Below are 26284 nucleotides of genomic sequence, written 5' to 3' on the forward strand. Positions count from 1 at the left end.
TTATACTATATTTCATACATATAAACCAATTCTGGAGTTTCAAAAGACAAACATCTGACTTTGGTGACCTGAAGGTTTTCGTTTATTTTGTTTTGTTTTTAACATTTTCAGTTTTTAGAAAATGAAAGAAAAATACTCTCCTGAGTTATTTATATCAAAGAGTGAAACTTTAATAAATAATACCACAACATCAATCTCTTTCCTGAATGTTATATTTATAGGAGATTGTGTTTTTGGGAAGAGATTCGTTGACATTCATAGGCTTGGAAGATTTCTAAGTATTTAGTAGAGAACTGGTTCTGAGATCAGTTCTTCAGTGGTTCTGATTCAAATGAAGAGCTCACCTGAATAAGATTTATTTTAACCTCCTCCGTTGGGCTAAGGACCATTACTGAGCATTTCTAGATGTGAGCACATTCCAGGCATGGGTTTCCCTATCCTAGGTTCTCATCATGGGTAAACATTAAGTGGAAGCAAGGCCCAAATAATTTCATCTCTTGTAAATTCATAGTTTGCTGTAGTCACAAAGTTTAACATTCAAGAATATCTGCTCTGTGATATCCCTGGACTGTTGGAAACTGCCTTTATTTTATCTCGGAAAAAGTAGGAGAGGGAAGTATTTCTCCTTACCACTTTGAAGTGAATGCATTGATGTCATGTTTCATCTGTCTTGGTTTATATATTTTTTTTACCAATAGATTATTAAAGTTAAGTGACAGGAAAGTAGACAGTTGCAGTCTTCATGTTCTTATTTCAAATATAGATCCCAAGATTGACAAAAAATTTAACAAACAGTATACTGTATACAATAGTAAATGTATGCAGTAATTACATTCTGTTTCACATTTTATACTGGTTTTTAAAAATTTTAAATTTTTTGTTATATGATTGTGAACTATCTTTCCTTGGAGAAAATTGTCTTTTATTTGAGATTTAGTTCATTTCAATGTTAAGTTCTTGGTTGGCCAATTTATCTTGATGTACTGTAAATGTTTTCTTGATATATGAAGCTTAGTAATCACTTTAATAATCATTTTGTAGTGATAAATATTAGGTAGCTACACAATTTTTCTGGAGGCAAGAAAAATTGAAAACAGTAGAATATACTCAGAATAAAACATTTCATATTAGAGTATTGGATACTTTTCCAGAAAACGTAGGTAAATCTGCCTATACATACTATTCCTTTTTGGTTTTTGAACCATTCAAGTGCATAAACAAATTGAGTGTTTTACATAATAGGTTGGGGGTCTTCAGTAATGCTAGAGACATTTTCGAGAATCTGTATGGAAAACAGAACAGTATGAAATGACCAAGATGCTGCCCTAGGGAAGGTGCCATTGAGATAGTTTTTAGGGTTTAGTGAAGTGGTATGATGGCGGGAGTCAGTAGGTTGAGTGACAAATGAGGCATTGAAGATCAGTGATAGCTATGCAGAAAAGGACAAAAATGAATAACTATAAATGAATATAAAGGAAGCATATATGAATATATTATATATGTATGTGTATAAATATATATGACATACATATCTATTGCTATTGTAATATATTAATACCTCTTACATAAATTATAATAAAGTTAAACCTTTTAACTGTAATTTTTTTGTTTGTTATATAAATTATATTTCATCCTAACTTACCTAATTTTTTAGACTTCAGTTTTTCAGTAAGTTATAGATGAACTAAACATTCATGGAATTACAAAGTTGAGTTACTTACATTAACGCATTGTCCAGCCTCCGGTTGTTTCTGTTTATGACACCGATCGATCATTAATTATTATGAAAAGGCTGGGAATGGATTCAAAATAATTTGAGATGTAGATTTGACGAGATTATCCTTTAGGGAAACACAAGAAAATTTTAAAGTCAATTTCTTAAACATTTGTTTGATAATCGAATGCTGATAAGTAGTTAAAACTTCCTTATTGGTATTTAGTTTTAATCTATATAGACCTCATACTTACTAAAATTTAATTGATACCTTCAAATATTCTAATTGCTACTAGATAAATAGGCTTATAGTCAATTTTCACTGATGATATAAGCCAAGATCAAAGCAGTTTGAATAACTTCCATTCAAGGCTTACCTAAGAGATAGGAAACAAGCCTTCCTTCCATAGACAGGTATGTCTAAATTGTTGGCTTTTTCCCCCAATTTCAATTCTTTCTCCTAATTTCAGTATCTTTCTGATAATAAACTACTTTCAACAAAAAGAAAAGAAAAACACTCTTGATTGTGATAAACATATAATGTTCAGTTTGTTAGGTACATGAAATAAAACTAAATATTCAATCCTTGGTCACACTCATCAACATCCCACGAGGTAACAATGGGGACAAAATAGCGCTCACACACATGCATGTATGTGGTTAGATTTAATTTGCAATCAGTTTCCAAATTGGTTTTAAGAAACTTGAGCGTTCTTGCCTCTTGTTATAGAAAACAACTCACATAATACATAATTAACTTGTACAACAATGACTCTTACAGGTGGAGCAATCCAAAGTTTTAATCAAAGAAGGTGGCGTTCAGTTGCTGCTGACGATAGTTGATACTCCGGGATTTGGAGATGCAGTGGATAATAGTAATTGGTAAGATTGCTGTTTTGCCCCCATTGTTTCCCAGTATAGTCAGACCTTTACCTTTTCTTTAATCCTATCAGTTGGGAGACAGAGGCAGGCATGTCTTTTGAGTTCAAGGCAAGCCTGGTAAATAGCAAATGAGACCCTGCTTTACAAACAAAAACACAATAACAAAAATGTAAAAACAAAAAAAAGTAATAGTGAGAATCATTGATTTTAAATGGTTAGGACTTCATATACCAACTTTGCTATATCTCTTATTTGAAAATACTGCTTTCCGGAATGGTTTGGGTTCTTGTTTTGTCGTTTTTTTTCTCTTGGTGTTTTAAGACAAGATTTCTTTGGGTCCCAAGATGGTTGAGAACTTAAATCCTCTTGCTTAGCCTCTGAGTTCTTTCTATATAGAGTGGAATGTTACTGTTTATACATATATATTACATATGTATGTGTATAAATATATATGACATACATATCTATTGCTATTGTAATATATTAATACCTCTTACATAAATTATAATAAATTTAAACCTTTTAACTGTAATTTAGTTTGTTATATAAATTATATTTCATCCTAACTTACCTAATTTTTTAGACTTCAATTTTTCAGTAAGTTATAGATGAATTAAACAGTCATGGAATTACAACTCACATTGAAGCTGAGTTGTAGTTAATTATCATTTTTTGACTCTCAAAATACCCAGTAAGTTTATCATGAAGTTTTTGTATTATTTAATCTTTGTTAGAAATTTAAAACTATGGATGCAGTTTTTTCAGATTGCATAATATTTAGCATTGATATAGTTATCAGTGTAAATAATTACTAATTATCAAAGTTTTATTGACACAGAATGATTCATTTTTTAATTTGGGGGTTAAATAATGAATCAAGATATATTTCATGTAATCTATTTTTTTCTGTGTGTGTGTAGGGGATTGCTGTTTTCATGGTGATATATATAAAATATATGTACATTTAAGTGTAGAGGCCCAAGGTCTAGGTTAGTGTCTCCTTGATTACTCTCCACCTTTAACTTTTGAGACAGGGTAAAGCTTATCAGTTTGGCTAGACCAGCTACCAGGGATCCGACTCGACCTCACAACTCTCTTCAAGGTTGAGGTTACAGGCACTTGCCACTACACCTGGCTTTTTATGTGCGTTCTAAGGATTAGAATACAAGTCCTCATGCTTTAGTAGTTGAGCCATCTCCCCAACCAAATTTTTACCTACTTTTGAGTCAGTATGTAGAAAAAGTTGAGATATTTTCTACTGGTGAGTTGTTTTATTAAATTAAAACTACTATCCTTTCATTGTCAAACAGTTAATTCTTTGTAGGATTGCAACTTAATTGTTCTCTTTATCTGCATATACAGCTGGCAGCCTGTTATCGACTACATTGATAGTAAATTTGAAGATTACTTAAATGCAGAATCTCGAGTGAACAGACGACAGATGCCTGATAACAGGGTGCAGTGTTGTTTATACTTCATTGCTCCTTCAGGACATGGGTCAGTACCTCGATGCTTTGCTACATCGTTGTTTTTATCATGTATTATTATGTAAATCATATCTATGTTTTAGAATAATGTCTATGAAGTACATGAAACTAGATCATTTATAAAACAACGTAATCCCATGTAAAAGTGGCTTGGAATAACCTGTTTAAGTCCTAGGTTGTCATTTTACTCCTTAATTCTACATACATACTGCATTTCATCTGCTTCACAAAAGGAAGCATTTCCAGTTTCCACTCTGAGTTTTGAGATCTTAAAACTGATAGTTTTTGTTTTAACCTCACTTTTATAAGAGATTGAACCACCAAATTAAAAAGACAGTCATAATTTTTGAGTTTATATAAACCCCAAGGTAACAACCTATAAATAAAGTAACTTACTGTAAACCCATAGAAAAGGTAATAATAATTAAAAATGAGCTTAGATGCCAATGGTTTCTTACTTATCTTTATTTTTTTTCAGTAAGTGGTTTGTTACACTTTAACTGTAAAGATTACTTTAAATCAGTATTACTCTCATTTTAGGTAGTTAAGACTGAACTATTAAGACATTGGTCTGATACTCTCTACTTGATAATGACTAATCCCTTCTTCAAAAACAGAAAAGTTATGTACTCTTCTATTGTTATTAATATTATTAGCTATTAATATTTCCATTAATTTTCACCAATTTATTTTGTTGGTGGGGCATAAATCACAGTCTAATTTAACCACTTAACATGGTAATTCTACCTTCTCTTTGCCAAAAGGAACTAGACTATTATATGATATAAAGCTACATAGTATTATTACCCCATATTCAAATTAGAGTGGTATACCCTCTTTTTCCTCTACTGCTTTTGATTTCTCTTTCTGTGTCCTACTGTAATGCCTGTTTTCATTCTGGTAGAACAGGGAGCCATAGTTAGGTGATCACTGTTTTATTTGTGGGAAGATTAGAAAGGTTTCTTTTATGCTTACTATTATGCCTTATTTTCAGAATTTTATTTATATCACTTAAACCATCATATCTACTCATAAGACTCATTTTTGTTTTGTTTTGTTTTAGAAATGTGACACACCAGCAGGCTCTGATGGCCATACCTTTAATCTCAGTGCTCAGAGAGCTCAAGCTAAAAGGTTGCAAATTCAGGACCAGCCTAGGCTATATCTTTTGGTAGCAAAATCCTATCAAAAGAAAGAAATACTAAAAATAGATACTAAAATACTAAAAACAAAACAGCACAAAACCATGCGCTGGGATGTCGCTCAGTTCAAAGCTCTGCAGTCAGTCTTCAGGACCGCCAGTGCCTTACCCCTGTCTCTCTACTTCTCAGAAGTCAAACCAAAACCCCAAGCTGTCCCTCACACAGTGCATGTACAGCTTTCTATGAGCATGTAGGTAGCTCTAGAATTTACACTTTTATCTTCCTTTTTTTTGGAGACAGGGTGTTTTCTGTATAGCCCTGCCTGTCTTGGAACTTGCTCTGTAGACAAGGCTGGCCTCAGACTCCTATAGATCCTCCTGCGTCTGCCTTCTGACTACTAGGATTGAAGGTCTATGCCACCACTCTCCAGTTCTAGTAACTGGTTTTTATTAGCACAGCTTCTTAGAAGTCAGCCTAGTAAGAGCATCATCTACAGTTAATAGAAATCAGTGAGTTTCTAACAGATGTTTTGTACTCTTTCCAAGTGTTAGGATTCTCATGAAATTACATTCTTATTTTCCTTAGAGAATAATTTTTATCTTAAAATTACATGGGAAATAAGAGTTGTTCTATTAAAGAAATGAAATTATAATTCAAATGATATATATGGCTTTAATCCATCTCTTGATTTTTCACAAGGGAAAATTTTTATTTTCTGTGTCTTTTCCTAAACAGTCGACCAGCTTAATTTTTAGAGATGGAACAAAATTTTTCCTATTGGTATGTAATACTCAAAGATTAAATTGAAGAATATGACAGTGAATTTGGTATCAGATTACAGATGACCTGCTCTCTATGGGCTGAAATTGTATACAATATGGCAAATGAAGCATGGGCCTTCTGTGAGTCCCTCAGTTCTATGCAATATAGTATCAATTCCTTCTTCAGTCATCTGCTTGTGTCATTACTGGATATTAGGCAATTCAAATTTCATTTTTGATTGCTTCCTTTGTCTTGTTCACTGTTCAGTAACTGCTATTAAAAGCTAGGTTTAAGATAATAAAATGCTGTTTTATCCTTTTAATATTGATTGTCACTTTAAACAAAGATCACTCAATTAGTTTTATTTAGAAATATATGTAATTGTAGTTTGGTTTGAAATCATGTTATAGGCTTTGAAGTAAAATAACCTTTTCCCTTCTAGAAATTGTATATAAAGATCTTTTTATTGTTTAAAAACTAATTGTTGAGTTGAACATTTTAGTTCATACATGTAATCTCACCTTCAGAGTTGGCTATGTAGTGAGTTCAAGTTTAGCTTGGGCCTGTCTTAACCCCCACCCCCATTGAATTTGTATTAATTTAATCTTTGAAAACTAAATGGGCACAGAAAAAATTTCAGCCACTTTATGCTCAACATGTTGAATTAAAGTTTAAGCATCCGATACTTTTAAACTAATTTAAAAGTATAGAAGGGTTTTATGAAGGCCTTTATTCTCCCTACAATTTAATTTTTAAATTGGTTTCAATGTTCTTTGGTCCTGATTTTATCTATTGCTTTTTCATATTTCAACTGTATGAACCAGTCTGTCCTGTAATGTGCTTTGAACTCCCACTTCCTTCCATCCCCCCAGTGCTACAGTTACTGCACACCCTATGACTGCAGTGCTACAGTTACTGCACACCCTGTGACTGCAGCAGCTCTTAGTTTATGCTTATGACATTGAGTTCCCTGAGTCCGTGCCATAGCTATTATACGTACCTCCCTTTTTAAAAGTTGTGATACTATACACTAAGTGCATAGCATTTGGATAATAGAACTAAAACAGAACTTATGTATTGCTTTTAAATATAAAATCCTTATGTAAGCATAAAAATAAAAACTTTTATGCTGTTTTATACTGTTCACTGAGAAGATTCTGTTAAAAACTGAATTTTGCCTTTATCACTGTTTATAACAGTGAATTATAACAGAATTCAGCCTTTCTTCCATTTTTCTCATTGTTCCTTATACAGTTAAGGAATACGCTTTAGGATCGCATTTCTGTTATCTTGACTACTGCTGTGGATCATCTGTTATAGTCCTGGAACATTTTAGGGGTATAGACTCAGTCCTCACTATGGTTTCTAAAAGACTTGAGATAATGATAGCTTTTTACTTCTTTTGTTAGCACCTTTGCTGGGTACTAAAAAAAACACAGATGATTGAGTTAAAAGCACTCAACTAAAAGGATTTTTTAGTGTTAGAATGGAAAACAGGGCAAATGTTTCTTAACACAGCACATAGAGGATCTAGAAAATGATTTCCAGAGGGATTGAACTGTCAGCCATGTCTAAAAGAATGCATAAGTAAGAAATGAATCAAAATAGGTGGGGTGTAAAAATAAAAAGTGTTCTAGGCAGGGATGGTAGTAGCCTATGACACTTTTTAAGTATAGCACTTTTAAAGAATTGTGAGAAGTTATAAACATCCTGGCACATTGCAAGTAGATTAAGGAGAGAATATTTGTCTTCACAATGTTAGTGAGTCATAGCAGCTAAAGAATATGGCTTTTAGTAAGACTGTCAGTCAAATAATGAATGCTGCTGTCAGATTGAGGTAGTAGTTGTGTGGGTACGGTGCTAGGAAACCGGAAAGGCTTATGTAGAGAACTCCACGGTGGACTTCTTGGGGGTCTGAATTGAAGTGTTGAAAATGGATAGGGTATCTGTTTTAGTGCCTCTGTCTTTCATGCAGGCCTTGATAATCTCAGGAAATGGAGAATAAATGAAGGAGAAATCTCAGGTGTTTGGGTACATTGTGAAGTACCTACCATGTATTAAAAATGGAGAAGAGGAGTGAAAAATGAAGGTTCAGATGGAGAATGGCACATACCAGGAGAATAACCACTGAGTTAGACGGTATCTTGGACATCAGAGTGAAGTTTTGAATGGGTGTAGTTTGGGGAATTATTGGCACTAAATGATTGTAGTGATTTTAGTCACAAAGAATGTAGGGTTAACAAATAAAGGTGACCTAGCACAGAAGTCTAGGGAATTCACAAGTTAAAGATCTGCCTTACTGAACTGGAGAGATGGCTCAGTGGTTAAGAGCACTCACTGACTGCTCTTTGAGAGGACTTGAGTTCACTTCCAGCAACCACATTGTGACTTACAACCATTTACACTGGGATCCAATACCCTTTCAAGACAGCTACAGTATACACCTACACTTAAAATAAATAAATCTTAAAAAAAAAGATTTGACTTACAAAGGGGATCCTGAGGGTTCTAGAGGTGAGGGAATGTGTTTTAGATGCTGCATACTGGCCACATTAGATGACAAGTACCACAGTAGAAGATGTTGGTTTTAAAAGTATAAGGCCAAAACACAGCAGCCAGATGATAACAAACAGGCATATTGAGGACTGACTTTTAGTATTTTGTCTAAGAAAGATAGTTGACAGCAAGAATTGTGTTTATCAAAAAAGAACTAAAATTTTTCATGGAAAAAAAAAACCTTACCCACCTTGTAAACCTTAATAGATATAAAGCTGATCTAGGAAATACTATTAGGAACCTTTCTGGTTTTTCCAGTTCCTCTAGGGCCAAAACTCAATGACCAGGGTATTTCAAAGCCAAGAGTCAAAAATCCTCCTTAACCACTCCATTGCTTCTTTTAAAGTCCTGTCCTGCTTGTTGGCTGACCAAATACATCTTTAGAATGTTTCTGATAAGTAAGTGAAGTAGCTTACTGTATTCATTGTCAAAGATGTGAAGAATCTTTTTTTTTCAAACAGATGAATACAGTTATATTAAATACTATATATTTCAGACTTAAACCATTGGATATTGAGTTTATGAAACGTTTGCATGAAAAAGTGAATATCATCCCTTTAATTGCCAAAGCAGACACACTTACACCAGAGGAATGCCAACAGTTTAAAAAGCAGGTAAGCAAGAATTAACCTATATGTTTTCCAACCATTCTTGTCATTAATAGCTTTTACTATTTTTAGTATAATATAGTCCATTTTGCTTATCCTTATAAGCTTATGCTTTTTCTATTTTCTCTTGAATCTTAATTTTGCTTGTATTACTTAATAGGATAAACATATTTAGAAGATAATTGTGTGTGTGTGTGTGTGTGCGCGCGCGCGCGCGTGCTTTCTCCCCTAAACTCATGCCCTGTTACCTCAGTAATATTCTTAATGATACACTTTTCTCACTTTATTGTATTTGTTTTGTTACATTTGACATCTATGAACTCTAAGGCAAATTTCTGAAAGTCTGTCTATTCCAATAGTCTATTTTTTAATTTTAGGCCAATATTTTAAAAACAATAGAAATTTTGTATTATATTCAAAATGGACTTTAGAGTTTTGTTATTTCGTTATCTTTATAGGCTTCAATGTAACAAAATATCTTTTTAAAATGAATTTTAGAATACTTCAAAACTTGTTACAGTAAGAAAAACCTGTTTAAATTTGCTTTGGAGTGGTGTTGAATTCTTAGAAATTTTGACATCTTAAACAGATTTTACTACTAATATTCTCAGTATAGGTGGTTTCTTCCTTTAGCCTCTTCCATTCTTTTTCCTCCTCCTCCACTTCCTGTTCATCTTCCTCCTTTTCCTCATTCCTCTTTCTACCTGTTCTCTTCCTCTTTCCCATTTTTCTCCTTATTTCTCATTTTTATTTGAGACAGGGTGGATGCAGCATCACGGCACTATTTCTGTCTCTACCGCTAAAGTTTCTACCTCCAATGGTCTATATCTGTGTGTGGATTTATTGTGACAAGTTAGAAGTAAAAGGACGGACTAGTAACGAGTTCTACTTTCAGACTGGTCACACGCCTATCTGTTGTCTCCCTTCCTCTTTTTCTTTCACTGAACACTGAACCCCAGTCCTTCAGTGCATATACTTGACACCTGTGTTCTTCTAGTTTAAATTTCTTTTTTGTATGCTTAGAGCTATGTTTCTTACCCATAGAATTATTCGGAGGTTTATCAAAATCATTGTTGGACATTATCCTTACCAATTAGTTCTGTAGGATAAGTTGGGGTCGTAGGTTTTATTTTGAAAATGCTTACTTACATAAGTTTCCTGTGTAACTTCTGACCAAGGACCACTGCTGTTAAAGCTAGGAACTATTTTATTGGTTGTTTGTTTTATTAAAGACAGGGAGGGTCTCTATGTAGTCTTGACTTTATAGACCAGGATTTATGGAACTTATTCTATAGACCAGCTGCCCTCAAGCTTACAGAGATTTGCCTGCCTCGGCTTCCTGAGTGCTGGGATTAAAAACATGAGCTTTCATGCCAGGTATCACTTATTTTCACTGTTTATCCTTTGAGACAGGGTCTCACATTGTAGGTCTGGTTTGCCTGGAACCCACTATTTAGATCAGGATGGCCTCAAATCAGAGATCCACTTACCTACTAAGTGCTTAAATTAATGTCATGTGCCATTCACCCAGCCATTATTTTGTTTTTAGAGTAGATATATGCCCAGTGATGAAGATATGGTCCTATTGATGGGCTTTGATAATTTAACTTGTTTTTTTTTTTTTTTTTGGGAGATAGGCTCTTATCTACAGCCTAGGCTAGCAAGGAGTTCTCAGTCCTCTTGTTTTAGCTAGTATTACAGGCATGTACCAACATGCAGATCTTAATTCTGTTATTTCTGTTCAGTATAATAGTCATTTAACTCACCTTGTTTATAGCCCCTTTGTTGATGTTAGAGACTCTTGCTGTGAGAATAGCCGTGTAATAAAAGTACAGCCAGGGAAGGTTGTGCTAGGAGAGTGGTAGGAGTTCAAATTGTATGGGTGGGTGACATTTTATTTACATTGCATTCCCTTGTCTTTGAAATCCTTTTGGAGAAGATAATTTGATTTGAACCAGGTAATTCTGATATTACTAAGTCTTGAGGTTCTTTATTTCTACTGTGTGTTTTCTCTATACTTGCTTTAGATTTATGCCTATGCAATGTGTCCATGTAATGAATTTTTCTGTTAAAAGTGTAAACCTGGGGTTGGGGATTTAGCTCAGTGGTAGAGCGCTTGCCTAGGAAGCGCATAGAGGCCCTGGGTTTGGTCCCCAGCTAAAAAAAAAAAAAAAAAAAAAAAAAAAAAAAAAAAGTGTAAACCTTTCTCCTGCGACTGTTGTGTTTTTTACTTGTTCTTGGTACAATTTTTAGGTGGCTTTAAGCTCTGTTGTTTCAGCTTTCAGAATTAAGTTATATGAAGAAAAATAATCTCCTTCTCTTTAAATAAATGACCAAAAACCACTATAGTGGAGACCAGCTGAATAAATGCCATTGTAATTGTAAAATATTCTGTAATTATTTATAATTCATATTGGGACAGGACTCATATGATTCACACTTCTGAAATAGTTGAATTTAAAATATTTTAAATTTCATTTCACTATTTGTCTTTGTGTACATGGGTTAAGGAAGGGAGGAAGGTACGTGCCCTGTCGTACTTGTAGAGGTTGGAGAAGAATTTTGTAGAATCAGTTCTCTCTTTCTGTTTTTTTCTCCTTCTACTTTGCACGGTAGGCACCTTTATGTTCTCTCCCTGTTACCCTGTAATGGGTTTTGGTATTTAAATACAAACAAGAAAGCACCAGAGGTCTCATATTAAAATAAAATCTAAGAAATACTTAGTAAAAATACTGCCAATGTCATAATCATGTACGGTGCCCTTTCTCTTCTTCTGTTTTAGATAATGAAAGAAATCCAAGAACATAAAATTAAAATATATGAATTTCCAGAAACGGATGATGAAGAAGAGAATAAGCTGGTTAAGAAGATAAAGGTAGGCTCCTTTGTCTGCACAGTAAACTGTTTGAGCCTTCCAGTTGTGCTCTAATATGAAAGACCACAGTCCTGAAAAACAAATAGGGATGTTCCCTAATGTTTATCAGCCTTACAGTTACCTCTGACTGACAGCACCTAGACCAGCATTGCAGAGCAGGTGGGTGAATGCCACCCTGAATGGGTGTCAGTTCATTGCTTTCATATTTATAAACAAGTATGAGTAGGAAGGGAATTAATTTTTGTTTTCCGTTTTTTAAGAGTCTGATAAAACTTACTTCTTTTTATCAAAGTCAACAAAAGCCCTACATCATTTTAATTTTGTAGTGTTTGTTATGATAGGGTTCCTCTGTATAGCCTGGCCATCCTAGAACTAGCTCTGTACACCAAGAGGGCCTTGAACCTCCAAGAATGATCACCTGCTTCTGTCTCCCAGATGGTGGGACCACCACACCTGGCTTTTAATTTTGTGTTTTTATTCATACTTGTTTTTGAGTACCTGGAGCCAAAGAGGTTTAGTGAATACTGGTCTTATATACATGTATAATTGATAGAATATTTATGTCTGACCAATGAAGAATTTCAGAAGTTTTGCAAAATAGCCTCTTCTATAATTCTGAGAGAGCAAAAATATTGGAAAGTTATACTCTGCATTAAAATGAGTGGATATAGATTTAACAAGTGGGTGTGAGGTTCTGACTAGTTTAGAAAATAGATATTTCCTGTACCTCATATTGTTAAGGATAATAATGAAATAGATTTGTGGTCCTTTCCCTTGCTCTCTTTTCTTTCTGAATATCAATGTATTTTTTTATTCTGTGTCAAATATGGGATGCTTTTTTAGAGTAGTTTTTGGCAACTAATTTGACAAATACATAATACATTATTCTTAAAATTGTACCTAAAAAGCAATTATTTATCATACACTCTCGTAATAATGCTTGAGTAACAATTTTCTGGATAATTATTGGTTGCTGGTAAGAGTGAATGTAGGTAATTTTTTGTTACTATGTTGAATATTATAAGTTATTTATTATTGAACCACGAGTACTGTAGAGATGTGTTTATAATATCACTTTATTTTATAGGACCGTTTACCTCTTGCTGTGGTGGGTAGTAATACTATCATTGAAGTTAATGGCAAAAGAGTCAGAGGAAGGCAGTATCCTTGGGGTGTGGCTGAAGGTAAGGTTTTTTTCAGTGAATAACTTAATGTAAGGTCTCATAAAGGGGCTAAAAATGTGTACTGTAGTTTGTAATATAAAATCACAATGTATAACACACTCCAGGTTTTCAAATGATAGGTTTTATTTCATTTTCTTACTCTTCATTTTTCTGTTAAGTAGAATTCTGTTTCTCAGTTACGTAAGTTAGGGAAGTATATATTAATTCTTCAGCTCCTATACTTTGCAGTCAGCAGTCATTTGTCATTGTCCCCCTCTCCTGGGCCTGCACAACCTTCATGCCAGTTTATCTTTCTTGAAAGCATGTTTCATAGTTGAGGGTTTTTTCCCGTGGTCTAAGGTTATTTCCTAGGATCTAATAAATCTTTGGAAATGGAGCAGTTTGGAGAGAGCCAGTCACAATCATGTGACTAGTGCCTTGTTTTCAGTATGGTTCCTAGTATGTTAGTTTTTAATGCCAGTAAACTTTTAGTGATAACATCAAACCTCAGAAATCCTACTGGAAAGAGAAGTATTTTCCTAAGTTTGTAGTATATTAGTTTACTCTAATAGTTTTCTATGTTGTACTAAGTTCCTATTAGAAAGAGAAGTATTTTCCTAAGTTTGTAGTCTCTTAGTTTACTCTAATAGTCTTCTATGTTGTACTAAGTTCCTATTAGAAAGAGAAGTATTTTCCTAAGTTTGTAGTATATTAGTTTACTCTAATAGTCTTCTATGTTGTACTAAGTTGGAGTTGTTTGCTTTATTATGTGTTGATGTTTTAAATATTTGTGTAATTTTTATAAAATCATGCCAAGTTATTGTCCTTATTTGTGATTTTGCCCAAGGACTGTCAACTTTGTTCCCAGGTGACCTGCAATTACTGAATTAAGGCTTTGCAATTTTTATGTCCCTTAGAAGCATACTCTGAAACAATTGCTTTATTTATGTAATTGCTATTTTTTTTTTTTGCTCCTTCCCTTGCTATATTCTCATTTAGTGTTCCTGTTGATGACTTTTTTCTTTTTAAATAAAGAATCTTGAAGCTCTTGACTAGCCTTTTCATTTTGGTTGTCTCAAGGAGGTTTTTATATATATTCTCCCTTAGCCTCAACACCAAGGATTTTTAATGAATCATGTAATAAATTTATTCTATACTGATAAGGAGAAAGTGCATCTTTCTTTAAACTTATCAGTATATGTTTCCAGAGGGCTCACTTAGGACATTTCTATCACTGAGGATTAAGTTACATGAGGTTGCGCCGAGGGGTTGTCTTAGTGGATAAAAATGCTTGCCATGAAAACATGAGGACTGGCTTGGCATTCAACCTGTAATCATAGTGCTCTGAGGGTCTGCAGGTTTATCAACAGACTGCCTCTATAAATAAAATCGAGGGTGGAAATTAGGAGGCCACATTTGATGTGAAGCTTTCCTTCACAGATACACATACATACATCCACACATACATTGGACCTATATAAACATTCACAAAGAAAAGTCTAAGAATAGAAAAATGATGTTTTTAAAATGATCTAATAGTAGTATTGTGCCTATTGTACCTTGCTAGTTCCATAGTATAGTTCTATGTTAGTATTAAACCATAGTAAAAATCAGATCTAGGCAGTTTACATAGTCTCTCCTTGGTTTTATTTCCATATTCCTTTGAAAATATAAACGTTATTAAAATTAACCTGTGGTCTATTTTCTTTTACTTTTTCTACAGTTGAAAATGGTGAGCATTGTGATTTTACAATTCTAAGAAATATGTTGATACGGTAAGTGTGAGCAGCAGTGAAAGCAGCACTCAGTTCAAGTTCAAAGGCTGACTTTGTGTTTTATAAGTATAGCTACTGTTATGCTATCTTTACTCCTGTTGACTTGTAAATAATCTGTGACAATAATTTGCATTGTTTATCCAAGATTTTAGTTATTAGTTGCTTCAGACCCAGTAAGGAGGACTCCCTAATATTGCAGAGGAGCCTGACCATGTTTACAGTAGGATTTAATAAGCACATCAGCACTTGACGTACATAGGAAAATATAAATTCTGCTATTAGACTGAAGAGACGCTCACCAATTAACATCACCGGCTGTTCTTCCAAACGACCTGCGTCTCATTCCTAGCATCACATAGTAGCTCACAACTTTCTAACTCCAGGGAAATTCCAGAAACTCTGGCTGCCACAGCAGCAGGCACACAAGTGGTACACAGACATACATGTGGACCAAGCACCCATACACATGACATAAAAGTAAAATTTCTAGTATATTTGCCATAAGAGGGATGAGTGTTTGATGTAGCTACTGGTTGTTTAATAAGTATTTGAAGAAAGGAGATGCCAATGCCAGTTGCCTAATGCCTGTTTCTATAAGTCTTGTCTCAAGTTTGAAATCTTACAGGCTAACATCAGGAATCATACTTGGCAATCACATTTTAGTGACATAGATAACCACCGTGCTAAATGACACTAATATAGGAGTTTGACAATATCTTAATTTATTCATAAATTTATTTTATTAATTTTTAAGGGATATACTGATTAAATTAGATTTAAATTAAGAAAATAACATTTTTTTTAATTTCTAATTTTAGTGAAGTTGTAGTTAATGTTTCATGCAGCCCAGCCTGACCTTGAACTTTGTATATAGCTATAACACTGGCCTTGTATAATTGATCCTGTAGCCTCCACTTCCCAATATTGGGAATACAGATTTGCCCCACAACACTCTGCTAAAAATGTTTCATGTTAGCATCATGAAATTCTCCTTTTTCTACACCTGGAAAAACTTACATAGTGATATATTCTTAAATACTATTCATCTTATCTTCCGAATATAGTTACTATATTTTTTACAGTTCCCACTATCTAGTATTTATCTGTAGCAAGAGTATAAAAGAAATACATCTTTTATTTTAAAGAAGAGCTCACAGTATAGCTAATTATATAGTTTGATGTCACTCATAACTTATACTAGTTCCAAAAGATTTAACAAATTAGTGTGAGTTGTTTCATTTCATTTGCCATGTGTTCTAGGAGCTGGGACCTGCCCAGCCTGACTAACGCAGAAGGAGTAGAGGCTTAGGTATAACTGTTGTGACTAGAAGAGAAAATGAGTGTGTTGTAGACAGGAAAATCAAACTTAGTACTAAGACAAGTAAGCTTTGAGAACTGGGAATATCAGATAGGAGATGAACCCGATACTTAAGTTACCTGCTAACTTAAGTACTAACTTAAGGTTAAGTACCTTCATGATGTGAGGTAAGGTACTTCACAGGAAATGGGATTTGGATGTAAGGAAAGACAAACACTGTGTGTTTCTGTTGAAGCTGTGATAAATGGTAAACATGGTATATACTGGAAGTGTGAAGTGTGGTGGGGAAAGAGAAAAGGGAGGATTATTACTCAGTCTTTATCATCTCTAATCATTGACAATTATGCCATCATATCCTCTAAGTTGTATACTTTATCTCTTGTACCTTGATTTTTATATACAATAAAAAGGTTACCCAAAACAGCACATTCACTGGACAGCTTGGATAAACAGGGAGTTATTATAAATTAAGATTTCCTAGTTAGTAAACAATTTGATCTATTATTTTAAGGGTCCATATGTAAACTACCTTGGTAGCAGTTGCTTCAAGGAAAGCAATTTCTGTTAGGTACGACCTTCAATAGCAATCCACTTTTCCTTCTTTAACTATTTCTTTGGTAGAAAGTTTATTCTTTGATTGATTGATGGCCCTTGAAAGCTCATCAGGAATTTAAATTTCTGTTTGGCTTTATCTGCTTTGTCTGTCAGTGAAGACATGTGAATGCCATCTTTCTTAATAGTTTAAATTTGAGATTTTTGTCTTGGTGAAATTTTTAATTGTGTCAAAGCCTTTAACATAAGCAAACTCTTGCTATTTATGACAGAACACACATGCAGGACTTGAAAGATGTTACCAATAATGTACACTATGAGAACTACAGAAGCAGAAAACTAGCAGCAGTGACCTACAATGGAGTAGATAACAACAAGAACAAAGGGCAACTTACCAAGTACGTATATATTTTTCTCCAGGAAAACCCGAAATATTTTATTTCCTTTCTTGAAATTTTTGTTACTCATTAGAATATTTGGGCAATAATTCTCTATTTATAACTGCAGAAAATTATGCTGTTAAGATTTGTCTTGGTAGTTTTATGTCTTACTGTTAATTGTTGGAATGATTATTGTTCTGTTCTTTAAGAACTATATGTTTTCTTTCCATTTGCCAATCATCTTTATAATTCATACAGCACACAAGCTAAACAGATAAATAGATAAATATAGTTTCGAAGAGAAAGTCATAAGCAATTTTTTGGGCTGGCAAGATGACTCAGCTGGTAAGAGCACCTGGAGGTGCATTTTATTGTGTGATGGAGTTTTTGTTATTGTAGCTTGAGGGTCATAGTTGGGTTTGATTGAAGACCTTTCTCCTGGTAGGATGCATATCCTCCTAGTGGAGGTTAAACTTCCAGTTGAGTACCAGCTGTATTTTTCTGTGTTCTTTGATTCAAGTTTGTGATGTCTTCAGCAAGAGGCTCCTACCATCAAATCTGGAGGGTAAATAATGTTGGCAGTGTCTTGTAATTGTATGCTTAGGAGACTTTTTGGGGGTCCCATTTGCCAACAGCTCAAAAGGGGATAATCCACTTGTGATGCTGGGGTAGTTATCTGTTAGCATGTGGTGTCTACTTAGAGTATTGCCCTCAATTATAGGGAACTTCATTTAATGTCCTATGTGGGTAGATTTTAGAAAGCATCTACAGTAGTACATTTTTGCACGGCTTTTTAAAAGCCTTTAGTGATGTCTTCCCTTACACTTCCTTCCTGTGCTCTACCACCATACCCTGTTTACTCTTTGCTGTAGGGGTATTCCTCCTTTATCCCTTTATAACAGTGTATTTTATTTCACCCTCTTTGAAAGATCTTTGTGGACTTTAATGTCCATAGACTGAACTCGTTTATTTAATTCTTTAATGTCTATTCTAGCATTTCAGAAACATTTTATGTTTAGCTCACTGAAAATGTTTAAAACTTAAGACACTAAAATATTTAAGTGAATGGATTTTCATCAGCATTAAAGTTATTAAGAACATAAAGGTAGCGTGCATAACCTAAATGGTATTTTGGGTATTAGATAGTAGTTATCTTCGGCATTTCAATTGAGTTGCATAAATAAAATATAATAAATGTACTTGTGACATCAGTAGTTATCTTAGCGAAGATTATAATACTTGAAATTTTAGTAAAACGAAACATGTTCTTTACGTACTGGCTTTATTGGCTAAGTTATTTTTTTCTCCCACTGAGTTTTTTTCTTTAAGGAGAATCATGTGACTTTCTATGGATGTATTTTGGAACTGTTCCTTTTTTGGTGTTCCTTGTACAGTTTATTTCAAATATAACATTGTCTATAATAGATCTGGTTTCTGTTGCTATGGTAAAACACCATGACCAAAAGCAACTTGGGGATGAAAGGGTTTATTTTACTTACACTTCCATAAAGTTCATCATTGAAGGAAATCAGGGCAAGCACTCAAAACAGGGCAGGAACTATAAGGCGAGAGTTGATGCAGAGGCCAGGGAAGAGTGCTGCTTACTGGTTCACTCCTTATGGTTTGCTCGACTTGCTGTCTTATATACACCAGAACCACCAGTGCCAACAGAGTGGCACTACCCACAGTGGGCTGGGTTTCCCTTATCATTCACTAATTAAGAAAATGACCCACAGATTTACCTACAGTCTAATCTTATCTAATCCATTCAGATCTCCTACTCTCACTGGCTTTAGCTTGTGTCAGGTTACATAAAACCTACCCAGAGCAATCATCTTTAGAACCAAGGTACACAAGACACAGAGAAACAACTTCCCAACAGTGTTATTCTTAGGCTTTACTTCATAGTACACATTTGTAGAGATTGAGATTTAAATAAAATACTAATGGAGAGGGTGTTAACTTCTATGATTATGAGCATATTTATACATTTTACAGTTTCTGAAGGATTCTTCACCCATATGTATTGTATAAGACTTGGAATTTGTGTCTAAAGTGATGTAAATATTTGTGTGCATCCAAATGATAATGGCCTCTGTAACATCTCGTTGTTCATCAGCTCCTTGATAACTTAGTGTTGCAGTTTTGACTTACAGACCTTAATGGTTCTTCCTCATGTCGGTGCAGGAGCCCTCTGGCGCAGATGGAAGAGGAGAGAAGGGAGCACGTGGCCAAGATGAAGAAGATGGAGATGGAGATGGAGCAGGTGTTTGAGATGAAGGTCAAAGAAAAAGTTCAAAAACTGAAGGACTCTGAAGCCGAGGTAATCACTTTAATTAGCAGGCTGTCAGTATTCCTTTTAAATAACATGTTTATTAAAGTTCAAATTACATCTGTATACATTTCAGAAATAATATACAAACATAGTAAGAGAAGAAAAAAGTAGATGCGAGGAAGGGTGAAATACATTCGTCAGCACTGCCGATGCATAAGCCAGCATGAAGACAGTGTGTACGCGTTTTGGTTGTTGGTGGTGCCTAGATAACTCAGAATGTCTATTTTAAACATAATTTGGTTATTTTTTTTTTTGTGTGTTTCGGGGTAAACACATATCATGGCATGGGGATTGAGGTTAGAAGACAACTTGTGGGAGCCACTTTTCTCCTTCTACCACGTGGGTTCTGGGGATTAAACCCAGGTGGTCAGGCCTGGTGGATGGCACCTTTACAGCTGAGCCTCTGTCTTTCAGGCCTGTTGCCTTTTTAATATTTGAAATATTTTCAGCTTCCTAATACATTTGACCCAAAGATTTCTTGGAAACAACTGATTGGGACCTATGGAAATTATTTATTTGTAAATTTTAAATGTTACTTATTTGTAAAGAATAAACAGCTTTAAGCCTACTTCACAGCTTGAAAAAAAATAACTATGAATTCATTTCAGTTCTGTGTGTCCTCTCCTGTATATGCCATCTCTCTTTCCCAGAGGAAATTACTGTTCTGAATTGTATGTCATTGCTTTGTATTCTTTTATACCAACTCTTTGATACAAAATTTGCATTCTGCTGTATTACATTTTCCTTAGTAAATTGCTGTCATGAAGAAGGTTTCACCTCAGATTTGACTCACCTTGAAATAAATTTCTTTTATAGGAATTAGATGAAATCTTTACAGTAGAAGTAAATAAAAAAAATTGCTTTTGAGGATAGACAAAACAAATTATATGCAAAATTATATTAAAATTTAAATCCAAAATTTATTTTATCAATAAATCTTTAATGCATGTGATTCCGGAATAATGTCAACTCAGTCATTGCGCATTTAGTGACTTAATCTGTTCTCTTTTTTCTTTTAATTGTCGGTTTTCTTCAGAGACAGATTGACTAGTGCTGCAATGATTTTTCTTTTGATCCATTAGATGTATGCTCTTTGGTTCTGTAGTTCACCGCCTGTGAGCCAGCAGTTCTTACAGCATAGGTTCTCAGCCTTGGAAGGACCACCACCATTAGAAACACTGGGACCTACCTGTTGAAAATCCAGATCTCTACATATAACACCTGAAGGTTCTAATCCACTGGCTCTTGATCAAAGTTTAGGATTCAGTATTTTTAGCAAGCACCCCAGGTAAAATTCGTATGAAGAATAATGTTGGGGAACCACTCCTTTACAGGAATTGGGAGACGTCCACTGCCAGGATCCATTTGGAAATAGGTCCTTCACTATTTGCTCTAGCTGCTGGCTCAGATTTCTGAGCCTGGAATTAGGAAACTTGGGCTTAAGTTCTTTATATTGTCACCGTCTGGTCTGTAGTCCACAGCTATTTCTTTGTAAAGAAGGAGTAATGCTTTTTCTGTTCAACCTCCATCATGCTTGTGAACCTAAAAAAAATGAAATAACAGTTGTCTATTATAAAATGTTTTCTAAGGTAATTCTTTGAAGTCATTGACTTTTGGGGTGGCAGATTCCACAGTGGGAAAAATCTCAGCAGTGCTTTCCAGTAGCACTCTGATACTGTGACACAGGCACCCATTTTTGACACTAGAATATCTACCCTCCATGTCTTAAGCAATTTACTTCATCTATGATTCTGATTTAGCTCCAGCGGCGCCATGAGCAAATGAAAAAGAATTTAGAAGCACAGCACAAAGAATTAGAGGAAAAACGTCGTCAGTTTGAAGAAGAAAAAGCAAACTGGGAAGCTCAACAACGTATTTTAGAGCAACAGAATTCTTCAAGGTAACTAATATCAGGATACCCAAGTAGATAGTTTAAAGAACTTTTCATCTATTTTTAAAAAGATTCAAAATCCATATTCTATTATACATCTCATTCTTAGTTTTCTGTTTCAAAGTAAGAATTCATTTCTGTTTCAAAGTAAGAATTCATTTAGGGCTTGCAACTGTGGCAAGAGCATGCTTGGGTGCCAGCACGCCTGCGACACTAGAGCAGTAGGGAGAGCGTACGTCATGATCCAAAGCCAGAGATGGAGGGAGCTAAGTGGGATAGCATGTGCTCTAGAAACCTCAAAGCCTGCTCCCAGTGACACTCTAACACGGTCACATCACCCAATCCTTTCCAGATAGTTACACCAACTGGGTGCCAAGTATTCAAATGAGAATGTGAGAGCCTACAGGGGCATCTTACAATCACCACAATCCCCTGCCAGCTGATTTCATGGTAAATGTTTTTAGGTTCACTTGATGTACGGTATTAGTGTTCTCTTCAGCCCAGATCTTTGTCTGTACCTAATTTTTAAAACTGTGCTTCAGCAGCATCATAACAGTATCCACAGTTAGCGTATCAGAAGTGATTTCTTACCTCAGGTGTTGGCTATATTGATGGTTTGGGTGCTGGGATGGAACCTGATGCCCTGTACTTACTAGATAGGCGCTCGACTCCCAGCCCTTAGGAGGTGCTGTAATCATATCTTTGGACTAGGTCCCCTAAGGTGATAAATAAGAGATACATAATTTGTAATACACCTAATCATTTCCTCCTCTTAATTATACAAAACTCAGTAGTATTTGTACATTGGTTTTCATCTTTTGATAATTAGTGTCATTTAACATTGAAATGTGATATCTCTTTGAGGAGTCTCTAAAGTGTTCTCCTAGCCAGGAACTTAGCTCTTCTTCCAGCACCTTCCTTCCTGTGAGTTGTCTGCCCAAAGAAGAAACTACATTTGTTAAAGCAGATATATCTAAAGATACAGCTGGCAGTAGAAAGGGCACCAGAGTAATAATCTTTTAAGTTTCTACAATTTTAATTTGGCAGAAAAAAATTCTTCTAAATTAAAATGAATAAAATGTTGCCATACTGTGTTATTTATGCTTGTTTTGGAATTTTTGTCAGATACTTGATTGTCTTAAGAAAATACTTTTATAGATAAAGGTTCACTGTTTCCTTTAAATAATCTAGGATTTTTTCTTCTCGTTGAATGCATTGTTTACAATGCAGCATAGTTGTCTGTGGCTCAGCTGTTGCTGCCCTTTGTTGCCTAGCATTTGTATGGCCCTCACCCTCACTGTTTTCTTATTCCTTAGAACCTTGGAAAAGAACAAGAAGAAAGGCAAGATCTTTTAAACTCTATTGACCACCAGTTATGTATTAGTTGCCAATACGCCAGCTTGGACATCAGTGTTTGTTGGATCCGTTTGACCAATTTGCACCAATTTTATCCATAATGATGGATTTAACAGCATGACAAAAATTATTTTTTTGTTGTTGTTCTCGAAGGAGATTAAGATGCCTTGAATTGTCTAGGATATTGTGTACTTAGAAATTAACAGCTCTAAGTACCTTTCTACATTTTTTCTTTTTTTTTTTTTAAATTAAAAAGATGTCTTCAGTTTAATGCAAGAAAACATTTTACTGTTGTACAATCATGTTCTGGTGGTTTGATTGTTTACAGAATATTCTAAAATAAAAGGACTCTGGAAGGTTTTCATTGAGGATAAATTGCCATAATATGATGCAAACTATGCTACTCTATGATAATTATAATACAGAGGTTCCATTCGATGCAGCCTATACAATAATGTATTTAGTCTAACACAGTGGACCCTATTTTTTGACACTTCCATTGTTTAAAAGTACACATGGAAAAAACCTATATGCTTACAGTGCACCTAGAGCTTTTTATAACAGCCTTTTTTGTTGTTTGTTTGTTTTGGATTCTTTAAATATATATATATATATTATTCTCATTTAGTACCCCTTTAGCCAGAATCTCATTACTGCTTCATTTTTGTAATAACATTTAATTTAGATATTTTCCATGTATTGGCCCTGCTAAAATAGAAGATAGCATCTTTCATATGGTAGAAACCAACGAGGAAACTTTACTTTAACTCCCTTTTTACATTTTATGGTAAGTAGCAGGAGGAAAAATGCATTTGTAGATCATTTCTAGGCAAATTGTGAAGTTAACGACCAGCCTGTTTCTACCTATACTCAGTCTTGTTTTACTAGAAATGGGAATCATGGCCTCTTGAAGAGAAAAAAAGTCACCATTCTGCATTTAGCTGTATCTATATATTGCATACCTGTATTTTTTGTTTGTATTGTAAAAAAAATTCACATAATAAACAATGTTGTGACGTAACAGAGTGCAGTGTCTTGTATATTCTGTAGTAGATTGACAACTGGGGAAGAGCCTCTGAGGGTTTGCTGCTTGTCTGTCGTAAGTGTGTGCACAAGCCAGTTCTCCGAGTGCCAGCACCCTCAGCCCTTACTAGTGCTCTGTAATAAGTTACTTCTAGGATCATTTTCCCATTCATTCGGATTATATGTGCCCTGGAACACTTTCAAGAGTGTAATGCTGGGTTGTTTGTTTGTTTGTTTGTTTTTTAAACTAAAGTCAAAATACTTGACTGTGGTCAGATTTTTAAATTTATGACCAAAGCATAAGTAAATGATGATTCTTATTAGTTAGTAGTTTTTAATTGAGAATGCTTGAAAGATGCTTACTGCTTTTCAGAAATTTTAAAACATTAGTTAGAAATACTGTTCATATTACAGAATCATTATCTAAAAATTCACCCCAAGTGGCTATTTTGAAAGTAAAATTACTAGTCATTTCAAACATTACTTAGGAAAACCCAATAAATATTTATCCTTAAGAGATGGCCCTGGTTAATTTGAAATTACCTTATATATGTATTTTTATTAATCCTAGAATATCTACCTTTAGAAAACATAACGTGTGTGGCTTTTGGAAAATAAAAGTATAGTAGTGATACTGGTTGTGGTGGTACATACCTTATTCCTAGCTTTGAGGAGGCAGAGGCAAGACGACTGCTGTGAGTGTGAGCCTAGGCTACATAGTGAGACATCGTGTCCAAGGTAAGTGAGTGCATTTATACAGTGTAGTCATGTGTGCTAAAGTAGGGTAACTGGCACGGATTGTTGTTGGGAATTTTTTTGTTTTGTTTTGTTTTGTTTTTTCCTAATATTGTTGAGGGATTTACAAAAGCCCTGTATAAAAAGGCCTGATTGGTTTAAGAACTTAAGTTGGAAGAATGGGAAATGAAAAGTCTTTAGGCTTCCTGTTTAATTAAGAATTGTTGCTTCTGTATATGGTTGTCATATACTCTGTGTTATGAAGATATGGATAAGACCTTCATTTTATTACCCTTAATGAAAACACCCCAAAGCCCTATCCATCCATGCCCAGCCTTTTACCTGAGTCTTATAAAGGGGTCTGTGGAATTTTATTGAGTCTTTTGATCATTAACTCTTGAGTTTTAAGCACAAGGACAGCTGTTTTGCTGTGTGACTTTTGTATATCTGATTTTTCTTTTTTTTTTTTTTAAGGTTTTGCAATGTGTTTTAATTTTTTATTGGATTTTTTTATTTATTTACATTTCAAATGTTACCCCTTTCTCAGTTTCTGTCCATAACCCCCATCCCATCCCTCCTCCCCCTTCTTCTATGAGGATTTTCCCCCCACCCATCCACCCAACCCTTTCCACCTCCCTGCCTGACATTCCCCTTCCCTGGGGTTGTTGAGATCCATCCTCTGCTGCATATGTAGTTTGGATGGTGGTTTAGTCCCTGAGTGCTTTGGTTGGTTGGTACTGTTGTTTTTACAGGGTTGCAGACCCCTTCATATCCTTCAGTCCTTTCAGTAATGTCTCCAATGGGGACCCTCTTCTCAGTTCAATGGTTGGTTGCCAGCATAGCATATACCTCTGTATTTGTCATGCTGTGACACAACCTCTCAGGAAACAGCTGTATCAGGCTCTGTCAGCATACATTGCTTGGCATTAGTAATGTTGATTGGGTTTGGTGGTTGTATGTATATGGGCTGCCCCAGGTAGGGCAGTTTCAGGATGGCCTTTCCTTCAGTCTCTGCTCCAAACTTTGTCTCTGTTTTTCCTCTTATCGATATTTTTGTTCCCCCTTCTAAGAAGGACTGAAGCATCCACACTATGGTAATCCTTCTTTTTGAGCTTCATGTGGTCTGTGGATTGTGTCTTGGGAAATCTGAGCTTATCAGTGAGTGCATACCATGTGTGTTTTCTTGTGATTGGGTTACCTCACTCAGGATAATATTTTCTAGTTCCGTCCATTTGTCTATGAATTTCATGAAGTCATTGTTTTTGATAGCTGAGTAGTGCTCCATTGAGTAAATGTACCACATTTTCTGTATCCATTCCTCTGTTGAAGGACATCTGGTTCTTTCCAGCTTCTGGCTATTATAAATAAAGCTGCTATAAACTTAGTGGAACATGTGTCCTTGTTATATGTTGGAGCATCTTTGAGTATATGCCCAGTAGTGGTATAGCTGGGTCCAGTTGTCTGAGGAACCTCCAGAGTGGTTGTACCAGTTTGCAATCCTACCAAGAAAGGAGGAGTGTTCCTATTTCTCTACATCCTCAAAGGTATCTGTTGTCACCTGAGTTTTTGATCTTAGCCATTCTGACTGGTGTGAGGTGGAATCTCAGGGCTGTTTTGATGTGTATTTATTTCCCTGATGACTAAAGGATGTTGAACATTTCTTTAGGTGCTTCTCAGCCATTCAAGACTCCTCAGTTGAGAATTCTTTGTTTAGCTCTGCCCCATTTTTT

The 26284-nt window shown here is 34.9% G+C and overlaps 1 protein-coding gene across 3 annotated transcripts in view; it reads left to right on the forward strand.

Moving 5' to 3' along the window:
* Nucleotides 1-23821, forward strand: part of Septin7 (septin 7) — a 62246-nt gene extending 38425 nt beyond the window's left edge. For all 3 annotated transcript variants that reach the window (XM_032910893.1, XM_032910892.1, XM_032910894.1), the window contains exons 5-14: nt 2496-2596; nt 3959-4093; nt 9040-9157; nt 11934-12026; nt 13114-13210; nt 14913-14964; nt 17107-17232; nt 19402-19537; nt 21310-21449; nt 22757-23821. In XM_032910893.1, the coding sequence (XP_032766784.1) occupies nt 2496-2596; nt 3959-4093; nt 9040-9157; nt 11934-12026; nt 13114-13210; nt 14913-14964; nt 17107-17232; nt 19402-19537; nt 21310-21449; nt 22757-22796 (1038 nt within the window). In that variant the 3' untranslated portion in view covers nt 22797-23821. The remainder of the gene's footprint in view (nt 1-2495; nt 2597-3958; nt 4094-9039; nt 9158-11933; nt 12027-13113; nt 13211-14912; nt 14965-17106; nt 17233-19401; nt 19538-21309; nt 21450-22756) is intronic.
* The last annotated feature ends 2463 nt before the right edge of the window (nt 23822-26284 follow it).

This window comes from Rattus rattus, chromosome 8, assembly GCF_011064425.1.
Source record: "Rattus rattus isolate New Zealand chromosome 8, Rrattus_CSIRO_v1, whole genome shotgun sequence".
NCBI classification, from domain to species: Eukaryota; Metazoa; Chordata; class Mammalia; order Rodentia; family Muridae; genus Rattus; species Rattus rattus.